Source organism: Oncorhynchus tshawytscha, linkage group LG04 (assembly GCF_018296145.1).
Source record: "Oncorhynchus tshawytscha isolate Ot180627B linkage group LG04, Otsh_v2.0, whole genome shotgun sequence".
NCBI classification, from domain to species: Eukaryota; Metazoa; Chordata; class Actinopteri; order Salmoniformes; family Salmonidae; genus Oncorhynchus; species Oncorhynchus tshawytscha.
In genome coordinates, this window is record NC_056432.1 from 12308854 (window position 1) to 12320237 (window position 11384).

Genomic DNA, 11384 nt, shown 5'->3' on the forward strand with positions numbered 1-11384 from the left:
TCCACGAGATGGCGTCTCGTGCGTCAAAGTCTGCAATGCCACCAGATCACCAGACTCAAACCAAGCCCGTCTTTTTGTAGCTATTATTTCGATTTTAATGTGATCAAATTGTTACATTTGAAACGCTGTCGAGTCCATAGCGACAGGTTTAGGCCTATTCATAGATTTAGTTGTGCACAGGTGTAGTCCCTACATAATAGCGTATGACGTTACTAAGATGTGCTGTAGCCTAGACTATGTCATGTGTAAGATGTATTAATAAACAATAGGTTTGATATATACACATACTCCGGATTTTAAATGAATTAGCCTATATGAGGGAGTAGGCTAGGCCAGTATTGTATCATAGGCCTACCAACATAGTGACAGGTTTGTTTGGTAAAAGGTTATTTAATCAACCTAATCACATTTAGGGTGAACATTCAACTCGAATTATTTACACTGGATGCTTGCCTGCTATTGCAATACTATCAGCTGTTTAACCAAACTTGTTATTTGGCTCACTGCCTCAGCTCTCTTCCTTGTTTCATTAGGCGGAAGGAGAGGGCAGATAAAGTTCTGCGCATGCTCTATAGGTTGTTTTTCACAAAATCCTCGCTTAAAGTGAGCTGAGCGACGAAAGTTCCTTGTCTTTGACTAGAGACCAACGCGCGGAAGGGCGGACGATAGCAGCACTTACTGCTGTTATTAGCCTTCACATCTCAATGAACTATTGTCAAAGAATGCACTGATCATGCCCACTGCTTTTGCAGGGCAAAAATATTGATCAGTGTTAGAATAGTGCATTTTTTCTTATGAGATTATTTTTCATAGATTTTTATTTGTAGGTAGATATTTTTCCACCATGGTGCTAGGAAAGGTAAAGAGCTTCACCGTAAGCTACGACTGTCTCAATGACAGCAATGTCCCCGTTTTCGCAAGCGGGGATTCGGTCTCAGGTAGGGTTATCATCGAAGTCACCGGAGAAATCCGTGTGAAATCTCTTAAAATTCAAGCAAAGGGATTTGCAAAAGTTCGTTGGACTGAATCCCGAAATGCTGGATCTAACACTGCCTATACGCAAAATTACACAGAAGAAGTGGAATATCTAAACCATAGAGACATCCTAATTGGACATGAAAGAGGTAAGATAGCCTAATACAACCATATTTGTAGCTAAAGAAATCACATTTTTTTCCTGAGATGCTCTGTGTAGACTAGTCATTGTGGGTCTTGAGGATCCTCACAGAGGATGCTGTTGTGCTCTCAACCTAACGTTATACGTTACAGACTGGCTAATAATGAACACAATTGAATGCATAACAGATAAAGACTGGGGGCGATCTGCGAATCAGCATCACAATCACAACACCTTTTTATTTGGTTTATTACTGGCTCTAACACATGCATATGGGCACATGCATGTATTGCAGGTCAAATTATCCTCGAGACATTTAAAACTACAGGAGGATGTTCTTCAATAAAATAAATTCCCATATCTTAAATGATTTCATCATGATACTTTAGAATTAGCCTGTGCTTGAAAAGGCCTACATGATTAATAAAATCGATTAAGTTAGCAATGTCTGAGCTGCAGACTGAATGACAGTGGTCTCTATCCTTCCTTCATTGTAGCCTATTATAACAATGATATAAATTACAACGTTTAATCAACACAGTACATTGAGGTACATAGCAGTCTCCGTTTACATATTTGTAGTTTTACAACAACAAAAAATCGTTTTTATCGAGCGATCTTGTCATGTTTAACAATTAAGCTTTTCTTAAGTTTCCACCCATTGTTCAAAGCGGTTCAATCCTGTTCAGAAACTGGATGTGTGGGGGTTTAAGGGACTGTGCTTTCTCTCCGTTGATTGGCTGAAGTGCTCATGTGTCTTCCAATGACCTAATGCTTTTGCGGAAAGTGACAGAGAAACCTGCAATTTATCCGACCTGCCAGCACAAGGTTTACAAAGTTGCATAAAAAGAAAAATAGCATTCGTTCCATTTATTTTATTCCTTAATGTGTAGGCATGTCTAGTGTTTAGTGCTACTATGTAGCCTAATATAAGCAACATTCAGATATCAAATGAATGGTGCATTAAGTCCTGCACTTGGCTATGAACTAGAAGTTGTACAATTATCAGGCCTATCTGAATGCACAACACTATAGCCTATCTGCGGATGATAAATGTACCCCTGTTTTTGTTCACTTTCAATTTACACCACTGAAACTCGGTGATCCTAAGCAGTAGAAAAGGTTTGTTAGTCTGTTGCAAATGTAAGTAGTAGATCTTTCAGCTGATTGGATAGAAAAGTCAGTCTGAGAATGTAAGTAGCTTAATTGAATATGGGGTGGAAATGCTTGCCATGAGCTATTTCATTTTCTAGGCTACAGTGTAGCCCAAACACTTATTGGCTGCTCCTGGGTATTGTCTGTAAATACATAATTGCATTTGAAATTAGTTGACAGACTGTAATTTGTTTCTTGATGGTGAAAATAATGTATTTGATCTGTCTCTGTATGGGGAATAATGTATGCATATGTTGTTAATGTTTTATATCAATTGTTGAATAGTTTGATTCGGTTTTTCTTGAAATGGTCAATGCCTTCCTTCTGTGGCTTTATTAAAATAATGTATGTAGTTTATGGATCTCAGTGGCGCTTAATAAAGGTTTAACTAATTGAATTGCTTCTTTGTCTGTCGTCTTTTTCATTCCTCTTTCCTGTCTCTTACAATCCCTGGTCCATGCTGCAGTAATTTACACGCTTCAGATCTTGAGGGGGTTGTCCCTGATAGTGAACCACTGACTGAATGCCGCACAGTGAATGCTTAATGAGAGAGCCGGGTTGGGGAAGCTGCTCGCTCCGGTTTAGGCCGGTCTTCTCCTGCTCCAGTCTGCTTTTGAGTGACAGCTCGGCAGTTGTTTACCACGACTCCGCTGCTGTTAAGGCTGGGAGGATTGCTGAGCTAGAGGAAACCGAGATCCCGCTCTAAAGCGCGTTGCTTTCAAATAGCACACAGCAAGATATATTTTCGTACTGATCATATAATGTGTAATTAATTACAGAACACCAAACTCATCTCTTCATATTACACTACATAAGGAAGAATACTCCATACTTTCAGTGTAATAAGAATTATATTATATATTTTACAGTTCATAATTGGGGCTTTTATTAAACAATATATGTTATATATGTTCTCTCTTTCAATACTGACTTACACAATGTGTCAGTGTTATTGTCCGGGACTTTAAGGTTTTTGCTAGATAACTAAATATGTTTCTAGAAAGATCTTTAATTGCAGAGATCATCATTTCACATTTTAACATTTTTCTCTCATCATTCTCATATTACAGACCTTTCAGTGCCTTCCTGGTGTCCAATAATGATATTAATAGTTATATTGTGCTCTCTCTTGTGGTGTTATTGTGTTTTATCAGTGTGTTATATCTGTGTTGTAATACGTAGGTGACGTCACACTGCATATTTCCCAGGTATGGTATACATGTGTTGGAATATTGTCCTTCTGTTGTTTCAGATGAGGACAACTCAGAAGAAGGTCTCACCACTATCCATTCAGGAAGACACGAGTATGCATTCAGCCTTGAGCTTCCACAGACGTGAGTATATACACCTAACTTGTCAAAAAACTGACTTAAGGAAAAACGTTTCTATTTAATATCTTTATGTCTTTCCTTAGTTGAAGATTGCGCTAGAGGCTGGCTTTATGTTGTCCAAAAATGACCTGTTTTTGTACCTCCTTGTCTCTCTCTGTCCCCTCTCTTATCTCTCACAGACCTCTGGCTACCTCGTTGGAAGGGAAGCACGGCAGTGTGCGTTACTGGGTGAAGGCCGAGCTACACAGGCCATGGTTTCTGCCCATGAAGACCAAGAAAGAATTTACAGTGTTTGAACACATCGACATAAACACTCCTTTACTCCTGGTGAGCTCACGGATCTGTCTGCTGTACAGTGTCTGTATGTTTGTGCGTTGTGAACTTTTAGGGTCTTGTTCAATGTTTCAGTGGGCAGCAGAGATCTATTTCCATTGGCAGCCAAGAGAGAGACTTAAATGTGGAAGTATGACAAGTGCTTAGTTACAGGTGTTGCCTAGATATAGAAAGAATTAGCAAATGCCATTCTGTGGCAGAATGTGCTAGTCACACATTTTTTGTTTTACTAGTGGACCCCAAACCCATAGCACAGAGGACACCAGTGGACATGTCTTGTGATAAAACCCTCATTTGGGCCATACGCTCCCAAGTGGAGCAGTGGTCTAAGGCACTGCATCTTAATGCACGAGGCGTCACTACAGTCCCTGGTTCGATTCTTTTGTTTGGCCGTGGTAGGCCGTCGTTGTAATTAAGAATTTGTTCTTAACTGACTTGCCTAGTTAAATAAAGGTTAAATATTTATATATTTAAAAATAAAACCTATCAGAGATTATGCTATGATCAGTTGGTAAAGTAGAGAAATCAACACATTCAAAACATGATTCAAACAAAGCGGTGTTGTTGGTCATGTATAGATGTTAAATGACAGTCGAGGGTGAATTGATCTTTAATGTTCTGTGACAGCCACTTAGTATGGTGATGACCTCTACTGCCTAAACATGTCTTCTGGGTTTATGGAAAGAAAAACTGTTTTTCTCCATGTTTTTGAGTGACGGGCCTCAGGTGCTGTGGATCCCCCCGGGGAAGATTGGGAAACGGAATACGGAAGCCTGATTCTCAAGCTCTTACATTCCATTGTTTTCCCTGTCTGTTTCACAGTCACCCCAGGCAGGTACGAAAGACAAGACTTTATGCTGCTGGTTCTGCACCTCAGGTCCAATCTCCTTAAGTGCCAAAATCGAAAGGAAGGGATATACCCCAGGTGAGGAGAACACCCTGACTCTGTCACTCGAATTGATTAGTCATTTGACACTCTTGTAGGTAAATGACTATAGATGACTGCCGTATTATGTTTGATGATGACATCTCAATCAAAGGATCTTTGGACCGATTTAACTAAACCCCTTCTTTCTTGTCTTTGCAGGAGAGTCAATTCAGATCTTTGCCGAGATCGAGAATTGTTCCTCTCGCATGGTCGTGCCAAAGGCAGCCATTTACCAAACACAGACCTTTAAAGCCAAAGGTAAACTGAAGGAGGTCAAACAGCTGGTGGCCAACCTCCGAGGGGAGTCGCTGTCCTCTGGCAAGACGGAGACGTGGAGTGGCAAAATGCTGAAGATCCCCCCCGTCTCTCCCTCCATCTTGAACTGCAGCATCATCCGAGTGGAGTATTCTCTCATGGTGAGTACAGCTACGGACCTGGGCAGACCCTCTCTTCCTCCTTCTCCCTCTGACCTTCTCTTTCTCCCTCTCCCCTTCTCTTTCTCTCTCTCCCTCTCACCTTCTCTTTCTCCCTCACCTTCTCTTTCTCCTGCTCACATTCTCTTTCTCTCTCTCACATTCTCTTCCTCTCTCTCACATTCTCTTTCTCCCTCTCAACTTCTCATTCTCCCTCTCAACTTCTATTTCTCCCTCTTCTCTTTCTCCCTCTCAACTTCTCATTCTCCCTCTCAACTTCTCATTCTCCCTCTCACATTATCTTTCTCTTTCTCCCTCTCACCTCCTCTTTCTCCCTCTCACCTTCTCTTTCTCCCTCTCCACTTCTCTCTCTCCCTCTCACCTTCTTTCTCCCTCTCACCTTCTCTTTCTCCCTCTCCACTTCTCTCTCTCCCTCTCACCTTCTTTCTCCCTCTCACCTTCTCTTTCTCCCTCTCCACTTCTCTCTCTCCCTCTCACCTTCTTTCTCCCTCTCACCTTCTCTTTCTCCCTCTCCACTTCTCTCTCTCCCTCTCACCTTCTTTCTCCCTCTCACCTTCTCTTTCTCCCTCTCCACTTCTCTTTCTCCCTCTCACCTTCTCTTTCTCCCTCTCCACTTCTCTTTCTCCCTCTCACCTTCTCTCTCTCCCTCTCAACTTCTCTCTCTCCCTCTCAACTTCTTTCTCCCTCTCACCTTCTCTTTCTCCCTCTCACCTTCTCTTTCTCTATCCAATTACTAATCTCCAATGTGGTGGTGACAATTGTCAACAGATTCAGTCACTTTGAGGTAAATCTGAACATGTAAATATGGAGTGATGTAAAATGTCAAGACACCGTTATGGGCCACATATCACATTGGTACTAGGCACATTTCCAAAGGTTTCTTGAGTTCCTAGAAAGCTCTCTTAAGTTTTCCTCTGTGACCTAGGTAGCTTTGGCAAAGACATTATCATTGTACCAGGTGTTCTCTCCATATGCAGTTAAGAGGATGAGTCTAGAATATCTGTGGCAACAGTTGTCTTAGAGGTGCTAATGACCTCTATACCCTGTCAGACTGCTTCAGGCATTCCCTTGCATCAGTGGAACACCCACATGAGATTACCTCCCATACAGAGGGAGTGTAACACTGTAGATCACACAGGTGTGTTGTTCAGTGAAGGTGGAGCTACAGTACTTACCCTCTGTTGTGTGCTGCTCACCCTCTCCAGGTGTACGTGGACATCCCCGGAGCCATGAACCTGTCTCTGAACCTGCCACTGATCATCGGCACCATCCCGCTGCACCCCGTTGGCAGCCGCACCTCCAGTGTCAGCAGCCAGTGCAGCATGACCATGAGCTGGCTAGGCATGACCCTGCCAGAGCGCCCTGAAGCCCCACCAAGCTATGCCGAGATCATGACAGAGGAGCAGAGACGGAGCCTGGAGGTGACCTCAGCCAGGGATGAGTTGGAGGGATCACTCTTTGCCTACATCCAGGAGTTCCGCTTCCAGCCCCCTCCTCTCTACTCTGAGGTACGCATCAGCAAAACGTACACCCACTACTAAGACTAACTATTTTACACACTGCACTTAGTGAACATATTCAAGTCTGGTAGCCCGAGAGGTGCCGTTCCAGTCATTAAAGCAGTGTTTCCTTCACTTCCACCAGGTTGATCCCAATCCTGATCAAGCCAGCCGGACAGAGGAGAGAAGATCTGACACCTGTCCATCACGCTGAAGGAAACTCAGAGCCCCGCCCGGAGATGTTTCGGGCGTTACTAGTCGGCTCTGTTTTTGTTTTATCCCCCCCAGCGACAGCGTTCGCATGCCGCCGTCGATGTTGAGAGAAAACAAAACAAAGAAACAAACATGGATGATACCACGGTTGAACGAAGCCCCTCCCACAGAGAGAGTCACAGGAAGTCAGTACAGGAAGACTTCCTGGCAGCCTGCCTGGCCGGGGCATGGCTAGACAAACACACACCTGACCTGTGTAAAAAGAAACCCCTGTAGTGGAGACAGCCTTGGTGGAGTGATGATGCCGTGCCAGGGCCCTGTCTGCCTATAGCTCTTAATATCCTGCTTTCTTCTGTAACCATGGCATACAGACATGGCTCTCACACAGAGCAGAACTGTCATGTCGAAATCTGAGCAGAAAAAAAAGAAGAAACAGGAAGAAGAGAAAACAATATAAGCACCACTGTCTGAAGAGCTGAGCAGCAGAGAGACTACCTTCTTCCTGTCTGAAGAGCTGAGCAGCAGAGAGACTACCTTCTTCCTGTCTGGAGAGCTGAGCAGCAGAGAGACTACCTTCTTCCTGTCTGAAGAGCTGAGCAGCAGAGAGACTACCTTCTTCCTGTCTGAAGAGCTGAGCAGCAGAGAGACTACCTTCTTCCTGTCTGAAGAGCTCAGCAGCAGAGAGACTACCTTCTTCCTGTCTGAAGAGCTCAGCAGCAGAGAGACTACCTTCTTCCTGTCTGGAGAGCTGAGCAGCAGAGAGACTACCTTCTTCCTGTCTGAAGAGCTGAGCAGCAGAGAGACTACCTTCTTCCTGTCTGAAGAGCTCAGCAGCAGAGAGACTACCTTCTTCCTGTCTGAAGAGCTCAGCAGCAGAGAGACTACCTTCTTCCTGTCTGGAGAGCTCAGCAGCAGAGAGACTACCTTCTTCCTGTCTGAAGAGCTCAGCAGCAGAGAGACTACCTTCTTCCTGTCTGAAGAGCTCAGCAGCAGAGAGACTACCCTCCACCTGTCTGAAGAGCTGAGCAGCAGAGAGACTACCCTCCTCCTATCTGAAGAGCTCAGCAGCAGAGAGACTACCCTCCTCCTGTCTGAAGAGCTCAGCAGCAGAGAGACTACCCTCCACCTATCTGAAGAGCTCAGCAGCAGAGAGACTACCCTCCTCCTGTCTGAAGAGCTCAGCAGCAGAGAGACTACCCTCCTCCTGTCTGAAGAGCTCAGCAGCAGAGAGACTACCCTCCTCCTGTCTGAAGAGCTCAGCAGCAGAGAGGCTACACTCCACCTGTCTGAAGAGCTGAGCAGCAGAGAGACTACCCTCCTCCTGTCTGAAGAGCTCAGCAGCAGAGAGACTACCCTCCTCCTGTCTGAAGAGCTCAGCAGCAGAGAGACTACCCTCCTCCTGTCTGAAGAGCTCAGCAGCAGAGAGACTACCCTCCTCCTGTCTGAAGAGCTCAGCAGCAGAGAGACTACCCTCCTCCTGTCTGAAGAGCTCAGCAGCAGAGAGACTACCCTCCTCCTGTCTGAAGAGCTCAGCAGCAGAGAGACTACCCTCCTCCTATCTGAAGAGCTCAGCAGCAGAGAGACTACCCTCCTCCTGTCTGAAGAGCTCAGCAGCAGAGAGACTACCCTCCTCCTGTCTGAAGAGCTCAGCAGCAGAGAGACTACCCTCCTCCTGTCTGAAGAGCTCAGCAGCAGAGAGACTACCCTCCTCCTGTCTGAAGAGCTCAGCAGCAGAGAGACTACCCTCCTCCTGTCTGAAGAGCTCAGCAGCAGAGAGACTACCCTCCTGTCTCATGAGGGATTTTTGCACATGTTATTCTTGGCTTAAGTTGTGTAGTTCCGTTTTGAAGAAGAAAAAATGATCCCTAATGTTTTTTTCAGCCTAGTAACATGCTGGACGAAAGAGACTGCAGGCTTAACGCCTAGACTCCTTATCCGCACAACTTCGAACAACGCAGAGAACATAGATACTTGGGGGAACGCAAGACTGAAAAGGACAGAAACGATGCACTGACCTTGTTTAATCTGTTTTAAGATGTTCTTTTTCTTGGTCACATTTCCTTAATGACGTGTAGACAGGACTTGAAAGCAGCAGCACACTCTCCATTCAAAAGCTATTGTTCAATGTCTCCTCAGTTGGCTTCCTTTTTACTTTACTAGATTCTGTCTTTTGATTTAGTTCCCAACTTAGAATGCCTTCGATCCAATCATATGTTGCTTTGTGTTTATGTTGCATTGTGTTCTGGAGAAGAGGAGCCTCAGGCCAGCACTTGCCACTCAAGTAGAGCATTAGCTGCAGAGACTTGTCAGTGTGTGTATGAGTATGCGTGCGTGTGGAATGCCCATCCTCAGTGTCCCCGTCCCTCTACTCACAGCACAGAGTGACGCAGGCTTACATACTGGCAAAAAAACACTGTAATAGGTGGTCTTCTCACTTGGCAAAAAACCCCAAGATGTTTTAATTGCACTGTTTGAAATAGTAAAAGGAGGATTTCTCATATTTTAAAATAGTATATTACCAAAACAAGAGAGAAGAGGAATACACAGAACAGCAAGGTAGCTACCGAAGACCAACAACATTCCCTTTTTGTCCATACTTCACTTGCCGACTTCATTCACCAACTACTTCATTTTCCAGACCAGTGAAGACTGAAATGCTAGAATTATATATCTAAAAAAAAGTAAGAGTACATGGTTTGATCTGCTTCTAAAAATGGGGCAGATGCAAACCCAGCCTAGCAAACTACTGGGGAATAATGGAGGCTGGTGGGAGGAGCTATAGGAGGATGGGCTCGTTGTAATGGCTGGAATTAATGGAAGGGTATCAAACATATAGAAACCACATGTTTGACCCCGTTCCTTTTATTCCATTCCAGCCATTACAATAAGCCCCTCCTATAGTTCCTCCCACCAGCCTCCACTATGTTAGATGTTGCTAAAGCTCCACTCAAACTGGCCAGAACAAATAGTGGTAGGTTGACATGAGTAATACATTGGTTTTCAAACTCATTCAACACCTAGACCAGCTAGACCAGAGCTCTGGCATCGTCTTAAGGAGGCACTTTTTGATAATAAAAACAAACAAACTAGCATTGATGGTGGGAGGTCTGTAAAAAGTCTGGTAACACATAATACTTTCTGTTGAGAAATGTAGTCAAGCAGTGTTGTGATGGACATGAATGCATTATTTCATCTTCTAAGATTAGAGACTTTTTAAAAAAGTTTACAGTTTTGAATTAGTTGACACAAGTGTGTATGTTATGTTTTTGTGCTCTGTTAAGATCCAGCTAGCAAATATAAGGATACTGCTTACAGTAACAACAAACTAGGAATTCAAGTGATCTTATCTTAGTGGCCTTGACACAGATCTGACCTAATTATGATGCTTCATTATCGAATGTCTAAACAATTTACAACCTTACTCTTTTTTTTCTCTTTTCTGTGTCTGTATGTATTAGTCATTTTAAGTTTGTCAAAGGAACAAAAAAGGGAAGAAAAAAATAGTCCGTAAAAGAAAAGAAATGACGATCCCTGGATGAGCCTTTTTGATTGTGCATTTGTATGAATGTCTTTACTGATGGCTTGGCTAGATAATGTACTAGGGTATTGATGGTTTGTTTTCCAGTCAGACAACCCCATTTAGTTCAGTTCTACTCACCTCTCAGCTTCATGGAACAGCTGTGGATCAGCAACCTTCCCTCCCCCACTGAGAATGAATCAGGTAACAAGTGGAATAGATCGATATTCTAAGATAAAATCCCTCTCACTTATTTTTGTGTTTTTTTTTTTGTTGCTTTGATTTTTATCTTAGGGAATCTGTATCGAGTTAAAAGAAAAATGAATAAGCTTAAATCAGTTTCAGGTTGGTCGATTCTATAGTCCGTTGTTTGGTGTAGTCAGTGTAGTCCAGTGTTAAGTGAGGAATCAAAATGCTAAGAATGGGAAAGTTGATCTAAAATATTTTAGAAACAAAGTGCAATATTACTCATTTGAATGTGTTTTATTCTCTATTTGTAAATCTAATTTCTCCTTTGTCTTTACAGTTTGTTGGGCATGATCGTCTATAGATATTGTATGAATATCCTGAATGATTGTAACCATTTTGTCTAGTTATTCTTTTGAGTTTAATAAACTTTTGTAAAAAATCATTAATTTCTTTGTTCTTGATGAGACCACTAATCCAACTTCAGTAGATATGTTATTTGTATTAAGATTTTTAAAAAACATGATAATTTACATCAGGTAGTCTGACATCAATTTAGTTAGGCTCAATTACCCATAGCCTATATGACGATCAAGGGCCGAACATCGGGGAAGGTGCAGCAGTCCCACATTTTGAAAGAAAACAAGCTCTCACTACCATATAGTCACTAC

At 43.1% G+C, this 11384-nt stretch overlaps 1 protein-coding gene across 1 annotated transcript; it reads left to right on the top strand.

The window, feature by feature from the left end:
* Positions 1 to 618: 618 nt before the first annotated feature.
* On the top strand, positions 619 to 11158 carry LOC112247431 (arrestin domain-containing protein 3). Its single transcript, XM_024416190.2, has 7 exons — positions 619 to 1124; positions 3525 to 3606; positions 3783 to 3930; positions 4759 to 4861; positions 5024 to 5280; positions 6504 to 6806; positions 6943 to 11158. Exons 1-7 carry the CDS (start codon positions 845 to 847, stop codon positions 7009 to 7011), a joined length of 1242 nt encoding a protein of 413 aa, XP_024271958.1. The 5' UTR covers positions 619 to 844; the 3' UTR covers positions 7012 to 11158.
* The last annotated feature ends 226 nt before the right edge of the window (positions 11159 to 11384 follow it).